Source organism: Bombus vosnesenskii, unplaced genomic scaffold, assembly GCF_011952255.1.
Source record: "Bombus vosnesenskii isolate JDL3184/JDL3185 unplaced genomic scaffold, Bvos_JDL3184-5_v1.1 scf7180000013305, whole genome shotgun sequence".
NCBI lineage: Eukaryota > Metazoa > Arthropoda > Insecta > Hymenoptera > Apidae > Bombus > Bombus vosnesenskii.
The window spans coordinates 2,379,702-2,404,115 of NW_022882954.1; the positions used below are offsets into that span (position 1 = coordinate 2,379,702).

The following is a 24,414-nucleotide window of genomic DNA, read 5'->3' on the forward strand; positions in this document are numbered from 1 at the left end:
AATCGCTTGCGACGTTACTGCAACCAGTCGTATCTTCATGCGTTAATATATAAACTACTATATAATGAGTATGTTATGTTACAAACGTGTGGTAGTAGATAGCGGTACATATATAAGCAGTTGAACACTGTACAATACATTAGGGGTTGAATTTCTGTTGTAGATTGTATTGTAATACAGAATATATTGTTACACAATGTCTGTTGCAACGAAAGGTATGTAATATTCAAAACATTTAGTATATAAAAATAAATATATCTAGAGATTTTAATAAAAAAATTGAATAAATATTTACATATTTTCTTAAATTTCTTATTTATAATTTTTCCAGCTTTCCTATTTATTTTTATAATACTTCTGACTCAGCACAAAAATATATTATATTTGAAGTTTTATAATTACAAGATCTTTGAGATATATATACGTTATATCTTTTATGCGACAGGAAAATAAGAAAAAATGTCTTAATACAAAGTAAAATTGTAAATAAATAATTAATATTAAATATATATATACAAAATATATTTAATAGTATTGAAAAAATGATGTCATATGTATAATTTTAGAAGAATAAATGTTAGGTGTTTTGCGAATATGTTTTTCGACCTTTGGACTTAATGTTAAATATAACTAAATGACTGCTACTTTTATTATTTTAAAATGCGTTTGTATATATTTATATTTACATTTTAAGTAATTAAAACTATATTTATATATAAATAAATATATATAAATTTTTTATATAAATATTTATATATAAATAAACTATATATATATATATATATATATATATATATATATAATATATACATTTCTTTTCCTATAGGTATCTTTATTGTAGCTGCAAAACGTACCCCATTTGGTACAATGGGTGGTGTATTTTCCAATAAAAGCGCAACTGATCTATCAGTTGTTGCTGCCAAATCTGCTTTGCAATCTGCAAAGCTAAATCCTGATAAAATAGATAGTGTTGTTTTTGGGCATGTATTAGCTGTATGTAGTTAATCAATATTTACATATACCAGTTGATTGTTTTTATTAAATGTTCCATGCTCTTATAAGATTTATAATTATTATTTACAAGGTATCATCTGCTGATGGAGGATTTTTAGCACGTCATGTTGCATTGAAGTCTGGTATACCTTTAGAAAAACCAGCATTCTCTGTAAATAGATTATGTGGTTCTGGATTTCAGTCAATTGTTAATGGTGCACAGGTATAGATTCATGTATCACATAGTATATGTATATATTAAAAAAGTACTTGTAATAAAATTGTGCAAACATAAAAGGTAATTAATTATTATTTTCAGGATATTTTAACAGGGCAATCTAAGATAGTTTTAACAGGAGGAACAGACAATATGAGTCAAGTTCCCTTTGTTGTAAGAAATGTTCGGTTTGGTACAACTCTAGGGCAAAAATATGAGTTTGAGGATGCTTTATGGCTTGGATTATTTGATACTTATTGCAATTTAACTATGGGTATAACTGCAGAAAAGCTTGGAGCTCAATATAACTTAAACAGACAAGAGGTAGATGAATTTGCTTTAAGAAGTCAGCAATTATGGAAGGCTGGTAAATGTCTTTTATATTGAACTCAATGCTGATTATTTAAAATATTAATATAAATGAATAAAGATACTGAAATCGAATTTCAATTATTTCAGCCAATGATGCTGGTCGTTTTAAGGAGGAACTTGCACCTGTTACAATCACTGTGAAAAAGCAAGATGTTGTCGTTAGTACTGATGAACATCCACGACCTCAAACAACTTCTCAAAGTTTAGCCATATTACCTCCTGTTTTTCAGAAAGATGGTTTAGTTACAGCAGGATCTGCATCTGTATGTTAATTTGTGTCTTATTAAAGTTAATTGTAGATACATTAGAATTATATTTTATACTTTCTGGACATACATATAACTTTTCCACATAGGGTGTTTGCGATGGTGCAGGAGCAATTATCTTAGCTAGCGAAGAGGCTGTTAAGACAGAGCAACTTACACCATTAGCACGTTTGATAGGATACAGCATTGTAGGTGTAGAACCCAGTATTATGGGAATTGGTCCAGCTCCGGCTATCAAACAACTTCTTAAAGTTACTGATAAAAATTTGAATGATGTTGAACTTGTTGAGGTAAAAATATTAATAAAAATCTCATTTAAATGTAGATATCTAATCAAACATATAATTATTTATATGTTTTGCTAGATTAATGAAGCATTTGGAGCTCAAACATTGGCATGTGCTAGAGAGTTAGATCTAGATATTAATAAATTAAACGTGGATGGTGGAGCTATTGCTCTTGGACATCCATTAGCTGCATCTGGTAGTAGAATTACTGCACATTTAATACATGAATTAAGGTGTGTTAATATTTAAAAAATAAGAAACTAATGAATATATAGAATGAATTAATGAGAATGATACATAATCACTTTTGCAGGAGACGAAAAAGTGGAAAATTAGGAATTGGTTCTGCTTGCATTGGTGGAGGTCAAGGAATAGCTGTGATGGTAGAAGCATTATAATCATATTACACATTATATAGTTATAAATGGTGATATGAAACACGGATTACGATTATCGAGACATATATATATATATATATTATAAAATGTATGTTTATGCATATATTTATTTTTTATATTTTATATACATTACAAAGTTATTGAAAGATTGTTGAATCTATATTTTTATACTAATATTGATCGCATGGTTAGAAGAATTTCATATTTAAAATTCTACCATGTTTACTAATGTCTGAATAAACATTTAAAATATTTTTCTATTGTAAATTTTTATAATTATTAATATATCTAGGTAGCTGTAGAAGTTCTTAACACGGTAAAAATAGAATACGACGTACGTAGAATCTAAAAGATCACATTAATGAATAAAAAAAATGAAATCATTATAAATATATATACATACTAGAACGAAATTTTGTAATGATAATTCCATAACATTTCCAACAATTAATATAAGAGGCCATTGTGCTCTTGCCATTATAATAAGTAAGGCATGTTTAAAATCCTTGCTATTATCCCACCAGTTATTTGCATAGGCAGATGAACATATTCTCATGCTCTGTAAATGTGATTTTTAACTAAAATTTTTATTATTAAATTTTTGATCACAATTACATACATGAAAATGTAGTTCATTTCCATGCCAGCAATATATGAAGATTTGGTATATCACGCAACACGTATATAGTAATGTGCCAAGAAATTCGGATGTAACGTAATCTTTCATCTGTAAATGTAACAAATACACAGTACATACTTACGACTGCGTAAACCGAACAAAGTTAATATGCAAGATTTACCTGTGATAAGTTGAATAATATAGCACAAATGACAATACAATCTACTAGAAGTTGTAAAAATATTAAAGTACCAAATACATCTTGGATTTGTTTTGAGAAACTGGAAATATTTAGTAATGTGCGTATATATTTGAGGAATAGATGTTGAAATTTGTATCTTTAATTGAGAAACTTACTCAAATATCATAATAGTATGTTCAATGCAATGTTTCAAATCCTCATACATTTTACTATAAACTTTTAAAGTAGAGTTTTCAATACTGACATTATCAATTAATAAAGTATATTTTTTTTCTATTATACAATGCATCGAAGAAATATTATAATTTAAGATTGTTAGTTGGCAACAAGCAGTCACTATAAAACCTGTTGCTAAAGTATCTATTGCTATATTGTTAATGCAACTTGTACAGACGACCATAAATTGATGCAAAGAAGTAAATTCAAAAACTGGAGTAGATGTTACATTATAAGGATACCATCCTACCATTGGTAATTGTTTAGATGTCCCACTGATTTGATATAATATCGGGGTACTTCCCCAAGAAATTACAGCAATGAAACCAAAAGTTTGAAAAGTGATTTGATGAAAAATTGCTTGCCAAGTATAATATGCCGTAATATGTTCGTATTTATCGTTATCTCGATTAAACATTTCGCTGTTTGTTATATCTATAAGATCTTTGATACGTCTACGTCGGCAGATAATATAAATCACCTATTTACAAATGTAAAAAGTATCTAATAGAATAATATGTTTATTTATTCTATTTTTCTAAAAGAAAGAGAGAGAGAGAATAGAAGTAACGAGCAAAAATATTTGGTCAGTCATATTATTACACGATACAGTATCATAACGATTAAGATATACAAAAAGACATCTTACACCTTAAATTATACCTTTGTGGCGTACGTAGAATAAGTCATGAGAATACTTAAACTGGCCATCATTGCCTCTATATTTCCCCAATTTATAATTATGTATACGATATTGCTAGCTATAGTAATTCCAAGAAAAAATATTAAATTAAAAGTTGTGTATATATTATACAAATATTTATATTTGGCCCATTCCGGCCAGAATCCCAGATAGTAAATGATTGATAAACTAGTTTGCAAGTGTTTATTAGGGTGTATCTTTTTGAACTTGGTTTGTTTCTCCCCAAAAATATCCATTTTCTCAAACAAATTACTTATGTTGCAATTTCGTAGATTGAATTTACCTTTATATTGAGAATACTAACTTTGTATCAGTTTACCATTTGCCTCGTGGGTTTGTAACATTTACTTCGTAGAATTCTAACATTTAATTAAAGAGTTCACAAGATTACAGGACTATTTCATGATGAATCGTAATTATATCGGGGAAGAGAACGCTTCCTACTATTTGTACTTAATTAAACGACATTCAAAAGGGATAGTTTCTTTGGGCTATAATCATGTTCGATTATAGAGAGTACATCACTTTTAATATTCATCGTTTATCGATTCAACGTATTCTGTAATCAAAGTACAGTATACCGTACTGTTCTTGTCTTCTTTACAGTCTTCCCTATTGAAGTTAAAGTGATTCTCTTCTCTCGGGTACTATAAATCCGAAGAAGTCGGTAATGCAGATAAAGCTGTTTTACTTGATACAGTTATCACATATAAAATAAGCATTATAGGAGAAACATAAAAAAAAAGCCAGAGACTATCAGATATGCATGTATGTAATTGTATATGAAAGGTTCCGTTCAAGTTTATCTGTACTTTCAAACCAAAGATAATGAGTCTTTCCATGACTCATTAGTGTTTTAAACGCAAATAGAGTATATGGAGTTTCGAAATTCCAAATACATTTCAAGTAGACCACTCAGTCAGTGTTCACGGTAACTCGGAGTAAGTTGCTCCAGTTGTTATAACGATTGATAACATTTACGAATATAATATTTGTGATTACTCAATAATTGTGTGAAATTTTAATATCGTTGCGAAAAAATGGCATCTATCGCGTTACTTAGCAAAGATGTGCCTGATATCGAAGTGAGTAATTAATATATCATGACATTGAAGATCTGTTAGGAACATTCTTAATCTAATTCTAAACGTTCCTTTCCAGAATCTTTTAAGCTTAAATCCGAAAATAAAACCATTTGCAAATTTTGTTCCTTCGGCGCATACTACAGAAAATAAGAAAATGTGGAAGAGAAATATTAATGAAAACTGCACTGTAAGATATATTACTGATTAAAAATTACGGACTAAGTCTTATTTGAACAAGATAGATACTCTTAAGTTAGATCATTTTTTTCTAGATTGTTATTATTTCATTATTTTATATATTTTTATATATTTTATATTTTATTATTTTATTATTTTACAGAAATGTCCAACTCTAACAAAAAATTTCGATGATATAAAGCACACCACATTAAGCGAACGTAGTGCATTAAAAGAAGCCGCGCGCTGTTTAAAATGTACAGACGCTCCCTGCCAAAAGTCATGTCCAACGCAACTGGATATTAAATCCTTTATAACTTCAATTTCAAACAAGAACTATTATGGTGCAGCAAAAGCGATTCTGTCCGATAATCCTCTCGGACTTACTTGCGGTATGGTTTGTCCGACAAGTGATTTGTGCGTGGGTGGATGTAATTTGCATGCATCTGAGGAAGGACCCATAAATATCGGTGGTCTTCAACAATTTGCAACAGATGTAAGGAGCCAAACAATTTTGATTGATGTTTTGTGCATTAAATACGTCATGACTCGTTAATCATTGTTCCTTAGATCTTCAAACAAATGAACATACCTCAAACTAGAATTCCCGGACAAACCGTTCTACATTCCGATACTAAAATCGCTTTGTTTGGCTGTGGACCAGCTTCTTTATCCTGTGCATCATTTCTTGCACGTTTGGGATATGATAATATTACAATATTCGAGAAAGAAAATTACATCGGTGGTTTAAGCTCGTCAGAGATTCCGCAATATCGATTACCGTATGATGTCGTTAATTTCGAGATAGATCTTATCAAAGATCTAGGTGTTAAGATTGAACTGGGCAAAGCGTTATCAGAGAATGATTTAACGATACAGGTATTTACGTGTAATACTATGACTATAATTGGTAAAAAGTACAACCAGCTTCAACTAACTTTTTGAAACTTTGTAGGGTCTTCAAAGTTCCGGGTATAAAGCAATCTTTTTAGGAATTGGTCTTCCGGAAGCAAAGACTGTTCCAATTTTCTCAAATCTTACAGAAGAGATGGGTTTTTTTACATCGAAGAGTTTTTTACCAAAAGTAGCGAAGGGTAGTAAACCGGGAATGTGCGCATGTAAAAGCAACGAACTACCTTCTCTTCATGGGAATGTTGTTGTTCTCGGCGCTGGAGATACAGCTTTCGATTGTGCTACTTCTGCGCTAAGATGTGGCGCAAAGAAAGTTTTCGTGGTTTTTAGAAAAGGATTCACTAACATTCGAGCCGTCCCTGAAGAAGTAATTATTGCCGTACAAAATAAAATATAGCTTTCTTCTTGTATTATTTTATAATTTAAGTTTTTCGATGTGATTAGTTCGATTTAGCAAGAGAAGAAAAATGCGAGTTCGTTCCTTTTCAATCACCGAAACGAGTAATTACTCGAAATGGAAAAATAGTTGCAATAGAATTCTGTCGAACCGAGCAACACGAGAATGACGAATGGATAGAAGATGAGGAACAAATTTGCAGATTAAAAACAAATTTTATTATATCTGCTTTTGGATCAGGATTGCAAGATTCGAGTGGTAGTAATTTAAGTTGCATTAACATTTCCTTTTTTTAAAGAAGAAATATCTTTAAAGAATTGTACCTTTAAGTAACGCGAGCCATGGTACCCATTAAAATGAATAAATGGAACTTACCGGAAGTAGACACGGAAACCATGAGTACTTCTGTACCCGGAGTCTTCTGTGGTGGAGATCTCGCTGGTGTTGCTCATACTACCGTCGAATCTGTAAATGATGGAAAAATAGCTGCATGGTATATTCACAAATATATTCAGGTAATAATTTAAAAGATCGACGAAATAATTATCTGTTAAAATCATATATCTAAGTGGTTTAAACAATGTTTTATTTGCTGCCCGATAGAATTGTTATAATTCGGAAGTATCCGAAGTCCCTCAATTACCTAAGTTTCACACTCCAATCGATGACGTTGATATATCTGTCGAAATGTGCGGTTTAAAATTTGAAAATCCTTTTGGCCTTGCTTCTGCACCACCGACCACCTGTAGTACCATGATTAGGCGAGCTTTCGAGGCTGGATGGAGTTTCGTTGTCACGAAAACCTTTTCTTTGGATAAAGTAATTAAATCATTGTTAAATATTTTTTGGGAAAATTATTTTAAGGAAGCAATGTTTTAGGATCTTGTCACAAATGTATCTCCACGAATAATTAAAGGTACAACTTCACGCTACCATTACGGTCCGGAACAAAGTAGCTTCTTGAATATTGAATTGATATCTGAAAAGTCAGAAGCTTACTGGTGTAAGAGCATTACAGAGCTAAAAAAAGATTTTCCATCTAAGGTTTAAAAAAACATACAATTATATAAGTTTTTATAAGATTTCTACATCACTCTTGCTGATGAAGATTCAAATTTATTTTTAGATTATTATTGCCAGTATTATGTGTACATACAATAGAGCAGATTGGACGGAACTTGCTCAGAAAGCTGAATCAGCCGGAGCTGATGCTCTAGAATTAAATTTATCTTGCCCCCATGGAATGGGAGAATCTGGAATGGGCTTAGCTTGTGGCCAAGTACATAATTTAAATAATTTATTATCATTTTATTATCAACCGTTATATAAACTTTCATATATTAGGATCCCGAATTGGTAAGAAATATTTCAAGATGGGTTCGGGAAGCTATAAAGATACCATTCTTCGTGAAATTAACACCAAACATTACCGACATCGTTTCGATAGCTAAGGCAGCTTACGAAGGTACTTTTTCGCATATAAATAATTAAAATATTTTAATGATAAATGTTCGAAGAAATAATCTTTTGTAATAGGTCATGCTGATGGAGTATCTGCCATAAATACGGTTCAAAGTTTAATGGGCTTGCACGCGGATGCAACACCATGGCCAGCTGTTGGCATTAAGAAGGCTACAACTTATGGAGGTATGTCAGGGAATGCAACTAGACCGCTAGCTCTAAGGGCAGTTTCTTCCATTTCGAAAAATCTTCCTGGATTTCCCATACTTGGTATCGGCGGAATTGATTCAGCGGATGTTGCTCTTCAGTTTTTACATTGTGGAGCATCTATTTTGCAGGTGAATCAGTTAGCCATGTTATCTTTCTATGAATTTTCTACATATAACGTCAATTATATTGGATTATTTTTAAATGACGCATAGGTTTGCAGTGCTGTACAGAATCAAGATTTTACTCTAATTGATGATTACGTGACTGGTTTAAAAGCCTTGCTGTACTTGAAAAGTTTAGAACAAGTAAAAAATTGGGATGGACAAAGCCCACCGACGTTTAAACATCAAAAAGGGAAACCAGTTGTATTACAACATGCTCTTGGCAAAGTAAGTGTAACTTTTGGCTAACTGACTGAATAAAGTAAATACGTACTAAATAAAAATATGCTATAATATATTATAATTGCTTTGTGTTTCAGAATATACCATATTTTGGAGAATATCAAAGACTTAGAGAACAAAAAATAGCTGAGATTAAACTTAACTCGAATCCACTCGATAAATCTGTCGAAATAACGAGACCTGCTCCAAAACCTATTGCGCCTGTACCAACTATAAAAAATATTATTGGTAAAGCTTTAAGTCATATCAGTACCTACAAGGACTTGAATAACAAAGAACAAGTGGTAGCGTTAATAGATGACGTAGGTCTTAATTGTTTTTTAATTATTTCAAGTTTTATTCATTTTTATCATTATATATTAAGGGTAAACAATTCTATGCGTTAGGATATGTGCATAAACTGTGGAAAGTGTTATATGGCTTGTGCTGATTCTGGTTATCAAGCAATCAGATTTGATTCTGAAACTCACATTCCATTAGTAACAGATGATTGTACAGGCTGTACACTTTGTCTTTCAGTGTGTCCTATTATTGATTGTATTACGTAAGTTAATTATTTATTAAGATAGAATTTTAGTTATGAAAAGCATATAATTGTTTAATTTATTTTTCAGTATGGTACCTAAAACAATACCTCATGTCATTAAAAGAGGAATACCACTGAAAGGAACACTTGAATTTGAACATTTCTAACTATAACAAGCACTTTATTAAGCGCTAATATTTGTTTCAGTGGTAACAAGTACATTCTGCTCTTTAATATTTTCATCTAGTACAAAAATTAACTTAATATAGCAACAGCTTGCTACAAGTTACTTACACTATATTATTCAATTAACTAAAGATTATTAAAAATCTGGATTATCAAACCATTGCATTATTTGTGGCAGTGAGAAGTTGTAATTATATTCATCACATTTGTTATTCATCAATCGATGTCTAAAATTTAAGGATAACAAATCATATTAAAAATATTTTGTACAAACAATTGAAGGAACTATGAAATATATTACCTTGTGTATTTTTTACAGTCTACAATAGGATAATCTACCTGAAAGCATTGGGGTCTTAAAACATTAAAATAGGTTTTTCCAATATTAGTAGCAAAAATGTTATGAGCTTCTTTAAGACATCGATAAAATGCTCTATCACATTCACATGATGACCTGTACATAGAATATGTTTTTCAGTCCCTTTCAATTAATCTAACGTAAAGTATTAATTACCTTGTGAATATACCATTGTTTAAAAGTCCTTCTCGTTTTTCTCCTGCTGAAATATTCTCCAAACAAAGATCATGTGTTTTACAACAAGCATCTGTATTATCAAAAAGTCCAAGATCTTCTCCATTCGGAGATACATTACCATCACCACACCAATATGTTCCTAAAATTTACATTATCAACTTATTTATATTAAAAAAAATATTAAATAATATTACATACCTGGAAATATTGCCTTAATTTTGGATTTAAATGAGTTAAAAACATCACCAATTGTTGATTTTTTCTGTGTATTTTCATTCTTGGGGAGCATATCAGATGCCAGTGCCTTTAAATAATTTTTAATACTCACAATTTTCTTATGGATCGCTTGTTCGGAGTTTATTAGTATTTGAATTGACTTTTCCATTGAAGTAATATATGTTTCTTTTAATGTTATTGAATTAGAATCAGATTCAAAGGCCAAAGTGACCGTGGTACATAATAAAAATATATAGATTGTAAAAATCATGATATTTCTAGTCATAGAACACGATTAGGAAATACGTGATGTAACAATTATCTTTCTATCATTTTATGTGACGTTCTTACTACGTAAACGGTAAAGTTTTCCTTAATTGTATTGAATTTTACAGAGATGGTAACGTATCAGCAATTATATTTTGATTAAAAACGAACAGAAAGAAATGTTGCTGTTAAAAATTAATTTAGCAAAGAGTAACTTCAAGAAAAATATTACCTATCATTTTTTTGGACAACAGATTTTTTATCAAATGCTGTATCAACAATAATGTATAAAATAATTTTATCTGAATTGTTCGTTCTTACGCGAATTATAATTAGTAATCCACTTATGAAAAAATAACAGATTTACTTAAAAATATCTATCTCCTATTATTTAAAATAGATGCTGAGATATCATATATATTATAGAATATATAGATACGAATTTTTAAAAATCAGTTTTATTTTATAAAAGAATTGCACAAAACATTATATATATATATATACACAAATCACAATAAGCACGACTGTATTTAGCGTTTATGTTGCATCACTTAGCGATTCATTCGCATTCAATCCATTTTCCGTAATATCATCTGTGTCCAGAGTTTGTTTATCTTGCAAAGCACGTCGCTTTTGAAGCCTTGTACATCGTGAACAACAGTGATTTTGTTTCGACCAACATGCACGATGATGAACAGCCGAGCACTGACGACAAGTGATAGAACTTGCATTCCACGGGTATATAATTTCATCATTACCACACAATTCGCATAAATGACCTCTGTACATTAACATTTAGCGGCTTAGTTATAAAATAACTTAGACAGAGTATCTTCGATCATTGAAGTTTACCTCGCTTTGCATAATTCGCACTGTTCTGTGATGTGAGTGTGCATAGTATCATACACAGTACGAATTTCTTCCAAAAGTACTCCATTATTAAGATCAACGAGATCTTTAATCGAATAATTTCCCGAGTTTTCTATCATATGAGTGCGTATTCCAATTTTCCATGGTAATCCTTGTTTATTAGCTTCTGGACATAAAACTAAGTAATGTTTCATCATCTGCATTTCCTCCCGCATCCTCTGTTTATTATTTATTTTTAATTAATAAAACTCTTTGCTTTTCTAATGCAAAGTCATAATCATTTAATTTACCTTCACTACAGAGAGATCTGGAACTAAAGTAAATAATTTCGGATTTAATTCTTCAAGTAACAGAACAGAACGTTCTTCTAAAAGTGTTAAAAGCTGTGCAGCGGCACGAGAAACAAATCTTGGTTCCATGTCCCAATTTCTAATCACTCTTGCAGGAATTACCATTGCAGTGTTCCAATGACATCTTTGGCAATAATACAATCCACTATAGTCACAAAGACGGGGTTCAATCCATGCTGATTCTATATTTACAAATAACGTATTTTAAAGGAAATATTAATACATAAAAAAAATGTTTTCATTTGTAACCCATATTTGCAAAAATTTCCCTTATGTATGTTACCTGTATTTTTAAATGGACTGCCAAAACAAGATAAAGATAGTCCTTTTGAGAAAGCTTGTAATAAAAATATGGTTTATCTACATCACAACAATGTAGAATATCTCTTGTACATAGAAAGTTACTCTTTTCTAAAGTGAGTTTATTTCAATCTAATAATATACCACTTATAATGTGTTTATTAATGAATATACTTACTAAATGTTATTCGAACTTTGCATTCAGCACATCTGTATTTCTGACTTGATAAACCCTGTTCAGGACAAATATCTTTTGTGTAAGTATAACCACCAGCTTCACTAGCAACTACATGAACACACACTCTACATATATTATTTAGACATTTCCAATGGCAACAAAATTTGCAATCTATAATAATATTGTAAAAATTAAACATCATGGAAACCCACATTTAAAGATAATAAATTATATTTTAACGAGTCTTACCGCTACACATATACCATGATTGGAGCATGGTCCAAATAGCTCCACTACAATGATCACAATATACAGGCCCAGAAGTAGTTATATAATATTTTTGTGGTACTAAATGATGTCCTAAAATGACTTCTGTTTCAAGCAAATTTTCTTCTGATGTCTCTCTTAATTCTTGTACTCTTAAGCGTAATTCAATTAATCGTCTAACAAGCCATTTTCGTTCATCAGAACATTCTGCACTTTCTAAGACCATTTGCTTACATTTTTCTATCATATCTTTAAGATATTCTTCAGAAGTAGCCTAGAAGTGAAATATAATTAAATGAAACAAAGAATTATTACAATATCTGTTATATTATATTTATATAAATTACTTCATACCTTAGATAATGAAAGTACAGTTTCCACTGATTTTAAACTAAAAGGTATAGCAGCTTTACTGTCTGAACTATCATCTGCTTCTCCTGTCATATAATCAGACGACGAAGAAGGTGTTGATGGCACAGTATCAGAACTGTTAATTCTGGTTCTTGATTCATGATTAGACTCGTATGATTTATTTATATTATTTTTTATATCCACCATTTTCCATAGATACTGCAGTCAATTATAGGCTGGAAGTATTCTTGTAGCTACTTTTGTTGACTGTTATTAACCATTAAATAAATACTTTAAATATCATATATGCTTATAGATAATAATATTCATTTGTTTGTTTATTTGTGAATGACAGAAATTTTTAGATATTGGCATATCATAATTACTAAAAGATAGTAATTTATAAATATGTTATAATAGGCACCTACTTAAAAGCATAAAATGTTAAATGAAGCTATAAATTACATACCTAGCTTTTCTTAAAACTTGTAAGTGTAATACTGGTAATACTTACTTGATATATCGTTTCATGTAAATTTCTGAACACCTTAAATTATGCGCACTTTAATATTTAACTAAATTTTTACTTCTATGATACAGCATTATTATTTTTTAACGTATATACATGCTACTTTCATGTTGTATGTAGTATAAATGGTACTTACATACTTACATATAGGCATAACAAATTTGCGAACTACTGACATCTGTCAGCGCAAACGTCATATATTCGCTATTTATTATGAGAGTGTGTATTATGCTTTTATCAACTTAGAAAATGATTAGCGAAAAAAAGATTTTCGATCGAATAATCGTTTCTTGTGATGTAATCGTATCAATTGATCGTTAGTATATGAATGATAAAAAAAGAAGAGAATAAATTATACATTATAACCGTAATACAGATTATACGTTGCTTTTTATAAATTTTTACAATATCATATCATATTTAATGATATATTGATAAATTATTGATATATTGATAAATGGAATAAATTATACATAAAAGATCAACGTTTAATTACATTTCTAAAGTTTACGTTTCTAACGTTTGCCTTAGATTAATGTCCGCCATGTCATTATGTATGATTTTATGTTTAATCGAAAGATAGGCTTTGAACGATTACAGTGAGCTTACGTCGATTAGAATAAGATCTACATTATAATATTTTTCATACTCCATATATCTTTTTACTTTAATTTGTTTGTCAATTAAGTGTTTATATACTTATAGTACTCCTACATTAAGTATGTATATAGTTTATACATACTTACTTTAAGTCGCAAGTATTTGATGCAGATACGCATATAACGTATCACACGACACATAAATATAAATTACATTATTGTCGTAAAATATAACAATTTTGTAAGTAACATAACGATTAATTTGTCTCTTAATTCTTATATTTAAAATTTGCACCGATGAGTTTCGCGCGTTTAATGCAAAGAACTGAATTCAGACATTTTCAATACGTTGATAGATGGCAGGAGTGCATTGCGATTTTTAAATCGATTCGCGGTTCTTCTGATCTCGGCGCGAAATTATGAAAAAAGGTTGTTCGGTCTCTTTGTCACAGAGAAGGATAGATATCGTTACTTTACGAAAGAGTAACAGCGAGAGCGAAGGAGTCCGTGGAACAAGGAAGAAATCGAGGCCCCGAATCTAAATAAATCGATCAGTAAATAGATCGAGCCTGCTTCCTACTGTTTTACGATTGGATAACAAGGGGAACAGGGGACGGGAGGTTGAGGAGAGAAGAGGCCGTGTATTTGTGGAGTTGAAGTCGGTAGCTACGATCGCCTTCTGGCAAACATTATCGTGACACCGTTTTGTGCGTGTTGAAGAGTTGGCCAGGTTCGTTCGATCGGTTCTTCCGCCGTATCGACCGGTCCGGTTGTTGGCCGCGCGCTTCCGATCCATGAATCCAGTGATATAGTAATTTTCCTCGGTGTGTATTCAGCGTGCATCGTGATACAACGATTCTTCAGCGATTACTCGCGCAACTTACTGGCAAGTAACCATGAATCATTCTGTAAATTCGCGCACTAACTAAACTATATTCGTTTCGGCCGGTGCGCGGCCACTTCCGTGTACATACTACGAATTCCTCTCGGTTGCCGCCGCGTTCCAAACGCTTTCCTTTTTATTTTTTCTTATTTTTTAATCGCCGAAAAGTAAATTTGGGAAAGTAGATTTAATTCGAAACGTCGTCGATACTCGGAAACCGATCGGGAATACTATAGAATTATCACAAGTCTTAAAAATATTAATCGTTTGTTTCCTGTCACTTTTTTATATCAGCGTTACGTAACGAGAATGAAATTTAGGAAAACTTTTGAATGCGAATTCTTTCTACCGTTGGTCCATATAAATTATTGTATGTCTCATTCAATGTGGTATCGTTTTCCTTAATTGATAACTTTGAGAATGTCAATGTCAAAATTCTTATTAATTCACGTAAATTATACTTTCTTAAACTTACTGTTCGTGATGGGAAGCTCTCTGCAGATTCTTCGAAATTTGAATGCGCATAATTTCGGGCAACTCGGACACCTAGTACGGTCCGTGAAACAACTGTACAAAATTCACTCTCACGTAATAATTAACTTCCACTCGTTTGCATTGTAATCGATTAAATCGGCACGGAAATCGGTTTAGACACTAATTTCTTCGAAGTTAATGACGTACTAGTTCAAGTGCCGCAGACTGTTTCCGTTTAATGTTATTGCGAAAACGTGAATTTCAGATGTAGAACGACATGGCTATCAGCATAAAATTCACAAAATTTGACAACACACCATGGGGATTTCGATTGGCGGGTGGAAGCGATTTTCCACAACCGCTGACTGTGATTAGAGTACGTACTTTATATTATATACCAGATATTATCTTTTTATTGCTTAAATATATTCATACAAATGTATACAGACATATAGATAAGCAATAGCTTTTAGTTTAAATAGTCGATGAATAATTAACAAGAAACTGATATACGTGCATTTTACCTAGATTACTGCGCAATAAACGTTCGTGTAACCTAATGCACGAAAGTATAATAGGTTGCATACTTGCAGGAGTATTTCATGATACCGATGTTTTAGAAACATCGGTAAGGTAGAATAATTCTAAGATAGAATTGGTAGAAATACCTGCATTACCGACTCTGCGGTATTTCAAGTGAAAGTGCAACCGTGACTGTAAATATATGTACATACATGTTGCATATTGAAACGCATTGATAATTATTCTCGAATCGTATGATTCTAACGAGTTTCAATCTTTACATAAATTTTAGCGATACGTAAATCGAATAAAAATGGAAATCGATTTAGAAATATTTCTTAGGTGACAGAGGGAAGCCTGGCGGAATGTATGGGTTTGAAAGTCGGCGATGTTGTAGTGAGATTAAACGATCAACCCATCAGTAGCTTGACCCACGGTCAGGCACACGAGGAACTAATGCGAGCAGGGAATAATTTTGTTCTGGGTGTACAGAGGTAAGTACTTACCTAAAAGGGGTGCACAGAAGAGAATCCATCGACTCCTCGAAGAGAGTAGTTGGATTTCTACCGAAAGTAGATCTACTAGCTAGCCATGAAAACAATTCGATATCAATGTCAACGACACGCTGTATCGTTACACCGAATTGACCCGCTTGGAGGGCAAGCTTAACTTGAACTACTTTTAACTGCAACTTTATTTCGAGTACCTCGTGATTCACGACGAACATCCTTCGATGAACGCTACCGAAATTTACATTACACGGCAATTTCATAGACGAATTATCGGTGATATTTTAACGAAAAAGGAAAATGATTGAGAAAGATGGGAAAAACATATCGATGTCCCTGTATATTTCGTACGCATTATTATAACGCGTCGCAGCAAGAATATCCCAGCGTACGGGCAACGTGTGGTAACGAGAATTGCAACACTTATAAATAGGTGACCCAGAATGAAATCTGTTTATCATTGGTTGGCGATTTTATTGCTGGCATTTACACCGCACACATTTGTTCCACGATCCCTCATTACCCTTTCGCGCGTGAACCGGCTCGCATTAAGCTTCAAAAAGCAGTTAAATTCGTTGCCCGTTCCAATTCCGCTCACCTAGAAGATCGCTGTTCGCGGAACAGTGTACAGACCACGCGTGACAAATCGATCGAAACATTTCAATTCGAAACACTATTAATCAGGCAGGACTGTGTTACGCAGAGAAGAAGATTCGCTGAAGGCTGTGGAGGCGTTGTCCGAAGAGAACATCGTGCCCTATAAGATTCCGGTACGTATCTTAGGACAATGTCCATAAATTCGACGTTGCTTGAATATTTTCTTCGATTGAAAATTCAAATTTTCTGCCTGTTCGATCGGCCTTCATAAACGCGTTCGTTAGCTCGCAGATTTGCCACCTGTTTTCCCAGAGCAAATACTGAAAGGGGAAACTGTGATCGAGCGGCACGAGGAAATAACGTGCGAAGTAAAGCCCGGCGAAGAGGAGGTGAAGCCAGAAGTGGAACCACTGCCGGACAAGCCTAAGGACGCCAACAGCGAGATCGTACCGAATCAGAATCTTACGGACGACGAGATCGCGCAATTGATCCTCGAAGAAGAGGAACTTTTGACCGACAAAGGCGTTTTGGGGTATACGTTTGGTTATTTTACTTGTCCTCCTTCTCCTATCGTTAAAAACGGATAATGAAGGATTACGCTATCGGCGAGTTTCTAATAACGTACGCATTCCAGGGTGAACTTTAAGAAACTCAAGCCCCGCGTCACTGCTCTGAAACAATCGAAGGTGATCGAAGAACTTCAGAATATCGCCACAGCCGAACCACCTTTGGTCGAACAGTTGAGACGTACCTCGGTGTTTCTGCAAAAACCACAAAGACCGATACCGACGCCCCGTAAGAAACAGGAGGAACAAGAAGAGACAGAAGTCGAGTCGTACAAAGTGGTGATAAAGAAGCAGAAAAAGCGGAGCGTGACCGACCGACTACTAGAGAAGGGTCTGCTGAAACCTGAGGACGCAAGTACTCCGGAACCACCTACTCCCGAGGTAAACATGGAAAATATCGAAACGGAGACGAAAATCGAGGGAAACGATTCGTCGATCGTTTTGTCCATACCGCTCGATGATAGTTTATGCTCGCAACAAACGCTCGAACCAATCGTCGCGCGTTCCACGGTGTCGTCCTCTCCATGTCTCGAACTTCCGATCGAGATTTGCCAGAGTCGGCGGTCTTCTCTCGATATCGAACCTGAAACTTGTACGAACTTGGGATCGGATGTTACATGCCCGGTACAGTTATCGAAACGCAGAGAGAAGGCGTTAGCGTTAGCGCGACGCGCGCCGAACAAGTGCAAGTCGAAGAGCTTGTGTACGAGAGGGCATTACTTCCGAAGGTGTTTGTTCGGGAAGAAAAGCCACGGTGACGTTAAGAAAGCGATTAAAGTAAAGCCTTCGTTCAGGGAACGGTTCCAGGAAAGCGACGCTGTGCGATCGAGCGGTCGCGGCATGGACCAGCTTCAACAACTTCCACGTCGCTGTAGCATCGAGAAATCTTCGAAATCCAGGATCAAAGGTCGTTACCTTGAGACGTACTTGAAACGAGAGGATAATTGGATGAGGCGAATGATCGACGGATTGTTCGAGAAGACCGATGGCTTTTCCTCCAGCAAATTATTCGATAGGCTGTTATCAAACAGAGGAATCTCTCTTATCAAATTGAGAAAAACTCGTTACGCGGAGAAAATACTTGTTCGAAGCGGAAACTTTGTCGCGGTTCGCCTTCCTTCCGACATTCTGAAATATTTCGAGCAAGGATATTCGACGGTCATCGGAAATTCTATAAAACCCAAGTCACAAATTGATAAACGTTTGTACTTTAAAGGTCATTACATTCGGCGCATTCTTTCGCGCAATCTTGTCCGTTCGATCAACTATGTCAAAGACGTAGCGTGTTCGAAGGATGTTGACAGGAGAGACAGAAGGAGAAGCTCGACAACGATTAAAACGAAAGGTCGTTATTTAGAGACGTATCTGTTGGAAAACGTATTCTTCGATTTGCAGGATCTTCGCGATCGTTTCTCGGCACGCTCGACCGTTGTCTCGTCGTCGAGGAAGAAATTTTTCGCTCGAACTCGTTACGTCGAACGTATCCTTAAAAACCACTTGGACGCTCTTGGTTTAATCGTAAAATACATTGGCTGCCAGGTTGTCCGAGGTATTCCCGATTCTTCCGCCGTTATTCCAGGCTGTTCGTCCTTGAACTCGCGCCAAACCGACGCGCCCGTGTCGTCCATGAAAGAAGACGACGTCCTTTCCAATTTGATCCGTTCCTCCAAAGACTTTATCTCGGCCGAGGTTTTTCACCGTGGCAGTAGACGACTCTCAAGATCATCCAGAGGTAGCATATCTGCCGGCTCTTCCAACATCTCCGATACTTTCGGGAGCTATCTCTTTAATTGGCTTCCTACGAAGTTGACCAGAGAATCGGCCGATCGAACGATTAACGATAAAAAGATGATGCAGGATAACGATCGTGACGGTCGTAGGCTATCTTTCGTGCCCACTATTCTTTACGAGGGTCTAACGAATCGTATAGACGTGGATTTCACTAGATTAGTGGCATATGCGTTTGTCCCTTGTACCTCGATCATTTTGCTGTACATGTACAAGTAATATTCGTATCGAGTAAACAGTCTAATCAACGTCTATTTAGATAAGGTGATTCGAGACGGTACTATTAATGATTACGATTATGTTTAGATTTAAAACGACATCACTTGTTCTAGGACATCCCTAACAGACGCTAGATCATCATGGACCATCTGTAAACGTATAAAAAAAAAATGAAAAAGTGTTCGTCGTTCGTAAAAGTGTGTGTTGTATCTTCTGTCCAATGTAACCGTAACCTTTCTCTCGTAACTAGAGATAGCCAATTATACTTGTTTCCAGGGCCGTGCAGCAGCCGGACAACGAGAATTTATCCATCGACTAAAAAAAAAAAAAAAAAAAAAACACACATAAACTAAACTTGTCTTTCGCGGGAAAAATTGTGAAAGTAGTTTGTCCGTTAAACGTTACATATTTTATTTAACCAGCTGACGAAAGAGACGTGGCATACGTTTAAGGTAATGCATGGTAAAATGCACGGTCCTGCAAGTATACGTAACGTAGTATGTACTTAAAGAAGTTCAGTGATCGCGCTCGCACGTCGATCCATTGATATCTAGTCTAACGAGTGTACAGAAATCTCGCGTTATCATGCACGCGCAGATCGATGCATGTAATATCTACGTATAATTACCTCAATGTCAATGTACTCACGATGGATTGTCGAGAGAAAAGTACATTCGAAATAAAATGCGTATATCTGGATGCTAAACCCAATGCTAAAATTCTCGATAATAATTCCCTTAATATCAAAATGAAGCAATTAGGACGCTGCGTTTCGCCCGGGATCACGATTCTCCCCAAAATCCCATTCTGTTTTCCAGAAACGATGACGAATGGATCGCGGGTGCATACGTAACTCGAGATTGAACGACGCGATTGAAAGAACCGATTCGCTCGTTAAGCGATAACAGGTAAATTAGCGTAACAACGCGACGCAGGTGGTAAAAGCGTTCCGTATGCACTTCGATCCGGTGTCTTTGCACGACAGACCGGACGAACGTTCACCGTTCACCATCCACGAGCCCTGTATACTCTGTACATAGTTTGTTGTCTGAATTCAGGCGACACCATCGGCCACTCCAGAGCCAAGCGGCTGTAGATCGGATCAAGAACGCGAGCTCGAGTCGCGTCCCGAATCGAAAGCCGAGTCGAAAGCCGAATCGAAGCCGGAGGAAAGCGAAACCGAGCAGCAACCGGAAGAAACGATAGCGTGCGACGAGGGGAACGCCGAGGCCGCGAGCGTTCACGAGGAGGAAACGCAGCAGGAGCGAACGACACAGGGATCTATTCTGAGCGAGATCGAGAAAGAGATGGCGAACGTGGCAGCGAAAGTCGATAAAGAGAAGATCAAGGAGCTTGTCAGTACGGAGATTAACCTGGAGAAACAGCTGGAGAACGTTCAACGACAGTTATTGGCGTTGAAGCAGCTACCGAGCGAGATCGAGAGTCACCTGAGAATCGTGTCGGAGCAACTGCAGAAGATCATGGAGCTGAGCGGCGTGCAAAACGGCGCCACTGACAACGACGAGGGGCGACGAGGTATGCTCGCTCTCTAAGATTACATTTTCGAGCGAATAAGCCTCGATCGGTATCTCGTGCCAGCCTACGCACACGCATATTTTCAAATTTTACGCGTTCGCGACTTTTGAAGAGCTGCCAAGCGTCAACTACGTCCGGCCTAACCGACGTTTCGTTGCGAAACCGACCAGACTGCCTTCGATTCGATTTGCCAGCCATTCGCGTTCCTTCCTCGCATAACTCGAAACTCTTTCGGCATAGTTATCGCTCTAGAGTTGTCCGATGAAACGATGGGCTGGTTCGTTTGATTTTTCAGAAGCGCAAGAAGACGCGGAGGAGGCGAAAGAATCGGAAGAACGGGACGAGGAACACGAGGAACTGGAGGAAACGGAGGAACACGATGTGACCGAGTACACCGAAGATATTTCGTACTCGGCCTATTCCGACGAACACGTGCAAATCGTTCGTGCCAGCGAGGAAGACGACGAAGAGACGGAGACGCAGGAACTGGAAGGAACTCTGTCCGTAAAGAGCGAAGAAGGAAGCAGAGTGAAGAAATTTGTCGTTTCTTACGAGACGAAGGTTTTGAAATCGCCCAGCCCTGCACCTTCTTCTCATGGTAAATATTTAAACAAACTCGTCGTCGCATCGATCGATAAAACGATCTTTACAAACTACTATCGTGAAAGAAAGATAACGGAAACAAGGCGATGTGTATTATAGGCAGTTTCGAACCAGATCCAAATCTATCGGCAAAAGATCAAGTTATTCAGGAGTTGCAGGTATTCTAGAGAATGATACGGAATGTAGATTGAATGTGCAGTAACTCTTGTTCTTACACTGTGTCATCTAGCATATTCCAGCATCCTGTACTCTATCTTAATCGCATCGATGTATTGGAGAATTTCGTCGTTCTTCGACAAATGTCAAAGAATGCATCTCTCTTTTTTGAGTTATCCTAGAAAAAAAAAAAAAAAGAAACAAAAAAGAAAAAAGAACACGAACCTAAAAATTTAATAACTTAACGTGAGAAACACTAATTTGTTTCCCTAATTGTATCCTTACACTTCGTGAAGATGAAGTTATCTGTGCCACGTACATTCCATCGAACGTCTGAACGGGAAGCACGCGGATTCCTTCGTAACCCCGTGTCAAAAGCATTCCTGGATCGTGAAGAAACGATTAATTTAAATAGCTATGGATCGTGGAATGATGTTTTTCGTACGTTTGCAGCAGAGAGTAAAGCAACGAGGGAGAAAACGTTCGCAAGATCTCTGGCCCCAGGCTAAGCAGGTCGAACTTACGCGCGGCCGCAGATGGAGGTGTCCGAATGATTTCTTCAATGACGAAATGATTGCCGAGGTTTTATCTTCCCAGGCGGAAGTGATTCGAGGCAGAGCTCTAGGGTAAGCTTAACTTTTTATCAATTCCGCGTGAATTTGCATTCCTACGATAATGATTTAACAACGCAATGCGGTTGCTTCGTGCATTTACGCGCGTACGTCTGAAAGTATGTGGTTTCGTTTCACCGAGAGTTACAGCAAGAAGAACGACGATGCAGGTTACGTGATTAATTATCTTGGTGGAACTATTAGTAATCTTTGTGATTTATGAACGCAGAGTGAACTTCAAAAAGTACGAGAAAACGAATCTACCGAACTACGATCACTTAATGAACTCGAGCGTCTATAAGATGATTCATAAGATGGAGCGAGAACCGAAACGAGGAATTCCAGCTAGACCTGCCAAAGTAAACGCCGCGGAAGACATAATCGAGAGGGTCGTACGTATCCGATAAGATCTAAAGAATTTTTCCGGTCGTTAAAGAAAGAAAAGAAAAATATTCGAGGGCCGATCTCAAAGCGGTGCTGCGTGTCTTTTTATTTCAGAAGTCTCCAGCATTGAGCATCGCGGATGACAGGAGCACTCGAAGCGTCAGTCACTGAACCCGCGAGACATCGACGATGAAAGAATAGAATTCTTTCTTGCGCCATGAAGATATCGAATAAATAGCGATCGGACGCAACTAACCGACGTACGGCCGAACGATACTTAAGAAACGACGAAGGAAAAAGAGGAAAAAGATAGGAATACGTGCGCTGCGATCGAAAGTATCAAATATAAAACATAAGGTTAATTATTAAGTACGTGTGCGTGTCGTATATACATGTTATACGGATTGAGCGTTAATAAAAGGATTGATTCTTTTTCGTAAAACGTCATTTCAACGAATACCATCCTTCCGTCTATCTTTCTTCCACGAGTGTCGGTATTTTACTACCTCGACGTGTAAAGTAGGTTGTCGAAACACGATAATCGGCCTCGTCATAAAAAATTCACGGAATCGCGCAAGAAGACGTCGCAGTCGGAGGCAAAGTTCCTCATCGAAGCGATGATTCGATCGTTCCATTTCGACGCAGTAATCCGAATGATTGGCGCGCTTTACGCAAGATCCTTTCGCGCAATAGGATATCCGAGGACACGAGTTGGCTCGACTCGCGGATGAGTCGCGCATACTTTCACCTTTCCGGAGTTTCCGACTCTGTTCCGAACCGTGTCCCGCATGCGTACAGGGGGCTGAGTCACTTCTGCCGTGGCCAACGAACGTTCTTTCTCCTCTCTCTTTCTCTGTCCTACGCGGTAGTCGTCTCATGCTTAGGGTCCGAGAACGTGACGTCGGTCCCGAGCAATTTATGTAAAGCATTCTAGGCATGATTCACGAACTAGTTCGCGCCCTCGTGACCGCCACCGGCGCAGAAAATGCAGCCACTCTCGACAGCACGAAAATCTAGGCTCATCCGGTCGCGCAGCCGAATGCATTTCAGATTCTGCTTCGTGCTGTGACTTTGAGCCACGATTATGAGATAACGTTCCTCGGCCGAACCAACCGTCCACCTATCCTGGATATTCGCGTATATCTTGTCATATTTTCATCGGCAACTTTAGCTTCATCCTAATTTCACTCGAATTGTCGTATGTTTTTCTTAAGTTTTTCTCCAAGTTTTCGTGAAGTATTCCTTTCAGAATGTCTTTCCTTTCCATCGATGATCCGAGGTAAACGCTGTCCGAGTGGAAATACGAGTATCTCACATAGTTGGGACCGGAAGAGACCCGGCAATCGGCTAATGGACAATTTTTCAGAAGAAATATCGTCGCGACAGTCGGTACCGATGCTCGATCCTTTAATATAGAATCTTGCTATGTCGTGGTTTTCAAATTACAAGCGATAAAAGTTTCGTTCGATATCG

General features: G+C 35.9%; 6 protein-coding genes across 13 annotated transcripts; 3 read left to right on the top strand and 3 right to left on the bottom strand.

Moving 5' to 3' along the window:
• The first annotated feature begins 110 nt into the window (after positions 1-110).
• LOC117234486 (3-ketoacyl-CoA thiolase, mitochondrial) lies at positions 111-2,789 on the top strand. The gene is made up of 8 exons (XM_033495754.1): positions 111-215; positions 827-993; positions 1,085-1,216; positions 1,313-1,577; positions 1,670-1,845; positions 1,938-2,138; positions 2,214-2,368; positions 2,449-2,789. Exons 1-8 carry the CDS (start codon positions 197-199, stop codon positions 2,531-2,533), a joined length of 1,200 nt encoding a protein of 399 aa, XP_033351645.1. The 5' UTR covers positions 111-196; the 3' UTR covers positions 2,534-2,789.
• LOC117234484 (odorant receptor Or2-like) lies at positions 2,754-4,988 on the bottom strand. The gene is made up of 6 exons (XM_033495752.1): positions 4,234-4,988; positions 3,510-4,051; positions 3,334-3,433; positions 3,153-3,260; positions 2,937-3,092; positions 2,754-2,878 (listed from the first exon to the last, which is right to left on the bottom strand). Exons 1-6 carry the CDS (start codon positions 4,507-4,509, stop codon positions 2,822-2,824), a joined length of 1,239 nt encoding a protein of 412 aa, XP_033351643.1. The 5' UTR covers positions 4,510-4,988; the 3' UTR covers positions 2,754-2,821.
• Positions 4,989-5,147: 159 nt separating this feature from the next.
• LOC117234475 (dihydropyrimidine dehydrogenase [NADP(+)]) lies at positions 5,148-18,798 on the top strand. Of its 2 annotated transcripts, XM_033495727.1 has the most exons (17): positions 5,148-5,358; positions 5,435-5,545; positions 5,699-6,031; positions 6,106-6,414; positions 6,491-6,814; positions 6,892-7,102; positions 7,175-7,359; positions 7,448-7,663; positions 7,724-7,888; positions 7,971-8,123; positions 8,189-8,309; positions 8,381-8,643; positions 8,728-8,904; positions 8,997-9,221; positions 9,306-9,463; positions 9,534-9,661; positions 18,788-18,798. In XM_033495727.1, exons 1-16 carry the CDS (start codon positions 5,314-5,316, stop codon positions 9,610-9,612), a joined length of 3,075 nt encoding a protein of 1,024 aa, XP_033351618.1. In that variant the 5' UTR covers positions 5,148-5,313; the 3' UTR covers positions 9,613-9,661; positions 18,788-18,798. The 2 variants fall into 2 exon arrangements, with proteins under 2 accessions (XP_033351618.1, XP_033351619.1); XM_033495728.1 differs by lacking the exon at positions 18,788-18,798 and having other exon boundaries at positions 9,534-10,173.
• Positions 9,732-10,765, bottom strand: LOC117234495 (phospholipase A2-like). Its single transcript, XM_033495781.1, has 4 exons — positions 10,365-10,765; positions 10,146-10,305; positions 9,933-10,085; positions 9,732-9,858 (listed from the first exon to the last, which is right to left on the bottom strand). The coding sequence occupies exons 1-4, from the start codon at positions 10,666-10,668 to the stop codon at positions 9,768-9,770; spliced, it is 708 nt and encodes a 235-aa protein (XP_033351672.1). The 5' UTR covers positions 10,669-10,765; the 3' UTR covers positions 9,732-9,767.
• Positions 11,082-13,878, bottom strand: LOC117234481 (differentially expressed in FDCP 8 homolog). 3 transcript variants are annotated; one of them, XM_033495746.1, is made up of 8 exons: positions 13,480-13,878; positions 12,969-13,232; positions 12,597-12,888; positions 12,348-12,518; positions 12,153-12,206; positions 11,810-12,051; positions 11,502-11,737; positions 11,082-11,430 (listed from the first exon to the last, which is right to left on the bottom strand). In XM_033495746.1, exons 2-8 carry the CDS (start codon positions 13,170-13,172, stop codon positions 11,187-11,189), a joined length of 1,443 nt encoding a protein of 480 aa, XP_033351637.1. In that variant the 5' UTR covers positions 13,173-13,232; positions 13,480-13,878; the 3' UTR covers positions 11,082-11,186. The 3 variants fall into 3 exon arrangements, with proteins under 3 accessions (XP_033351637.1, XP_033351636.1, XP_033351638.1); XM_033495745.1 differs by having other exon boundaries at positions 12,969-13,242; XM_033495747.1 differs by lacking the exon at positions 12,153-12,206 and having other exon boundaries at positions 12,969-13,242; positions 13,480-13,871.
• Positions 14,752-23,376, top strand: LOC117234476 (ABC transporter F family member 4-like). 5 transcript variants are annotated; one of them, XM_033495730.1, is made up of 12 exons: positions 14,752-14,979; positions 15,716-15,826; positions 16,315-16,466; positions 17,185-17,251; positions 17,363-17,610; positions 17,713-18,025; positions 20,710-21,187; positions 21,483-21,785; positions 21,890-21,948; positions 22,400-22,572; positions 22,787-22,949; positions 23,056-23,376. In XM_033495730.1, the coding sequence occupies exons 2-12, from the start codon at positions 15,728-15,730 to the stop codon at positions 23,110-23,112; spliced, it is 2,112 nt and encodes a 703-aa protein (XP_033351621.1). In that variant the 5' UTR covers positions 14,752-14,979; positions 15,716-15,727; the 3' UTR covers positions 23,113-23,376. The 5 variants fall into 5 exon arrangements, with proteins under 5 accessions (XP_033351621.1, XP_033351623.1, XP_033351624.1 ...); XM_033495732.1 differs by having other exon boundaries at positions 22,403-22,572; positions 23,056-23,373; XM_033495733.1 differs by lacking the exons at positions 21,890-21,948; positions 22,787-22,949; positions 23,056-23,376.
• The last annotated feature ends 1,038 nt before the right edge of the window (positions 23,377-24,414 follow it).

Bases quoted from the DNA above. Each gene is read 5' to 3' on its own strand.
- LOC117234476 (XM_033495729.1), top strand. From the start codon at position 15,728: ATGGCTATCAGCATAAAATTCACAAAATTTGACAACACACCATGGGGA. The intron at 15,827-16,314 runs GTACGTACTTTA...AATATTTCTTAG, and splicing joins AACCGCTGACTGTGATTAGA to GTGACAGAGGGAAGCCTGGC. The intron at 17,611-17,712 runs GTATACGTTTGG...TACGCATTCCAG, and splicing joins ACCGACAAAGGCGTTTTGGG to GGTGAACTTTAAGAAACTCA.
- LOC117234486 (XM_033495754.1), top strand. The intron at 1,578-1,669 runs GTAAATGTCTTT...CAATTATTTCAG, and splicing joins TCAGCAATTATGGAAGGCTG to CCAATGATGCTGGTCGTTTT. The intron at 1,846-1,937 runs GTATGTTAATTT...TTTTCCACATAG, and splicing joins TTACAGCAGGATCTGCATCT to GGTGTTTGCGATGGTGCAGG.
- LOC117234481 (XM_033495746.1), bottom strand. From the start codon at position 13,172: ATGGTGGATATAAAAAATAATATAAATAAATCATACGAGTCTAATCAT. The intron at 12,519-12,596 runs GTAAGACTCGTT...ATATTATTATAG, and splicing joins ATCATGGTATATGTGTAGCG to ATTGCAAATTTTGTTGCCAT. The intron at 12,052-12,152 runs GTAACATACATA...TTGTAAATATAG, and splicing joins CAGTCCATTTAAAAATACAG to AATCAGCATGGATTGAACCC.
- LOC117234484 (XM_033495752.1), bottom strand. From the start codon at position 4,509: ATGGATATTTTTGGGGAGAAACAAACCAAGTTCAAAAAGATACACCCT. The intron at 4,052-4,233 runs GTATAATTTAAG...ATTTGTAAATAG, and splicing joins ATTCTACGTACGCCACAAAG to GTGATTTATATTATCTGCCG. The intron at 3,434-3,509 runs GTAAGTTTCTCA...AAATATTTCCAG, and splicing joins CATACTATTATGATATTTGA to TTTCTCAAAACAAATCCAAG.
- LOC117234495 (XM_033495781.1), bottom strand. From the start codon at position 10,668: ATGACTAGAAATATCATGATTTTTACAATCTATATATTTTTATTATGT. The intron at 10,306-10,364 runs GTATGTAATATT...TGTAAATTTTAG, and splicing joins AATTAAGGCAATATTTCCAG to GAACATATTGGTGTGGTGAT. The intron at 10,086-10,145 runs GTAATTAATACT...TTCTATGTACAG, and splicing joins AACAATGGTATATTCACAAG to GTCATCATGTGAATGTGATA.
- LOC117234475 (XM_033495727.1), top strand. From the start codon at position 5,314: ATGGCATCTATCGCGTTACTTAGCAAAGATGTGCCTGATATCGAA. The intron at 7,360-7,447 runs GTAATAATTTAA...GCTGCCCGATAG, and splicing joins ATATTCACAAATATATTCAG to AATTGTTATAATTCGGAAGT. The intron at 9,464-9,533 runs GTAAGTTAATTA...TTTATTTTTCAG, and splicing joins CCTATTATTGATTGTATTAC to TATGGTACCTAAAACAATAC.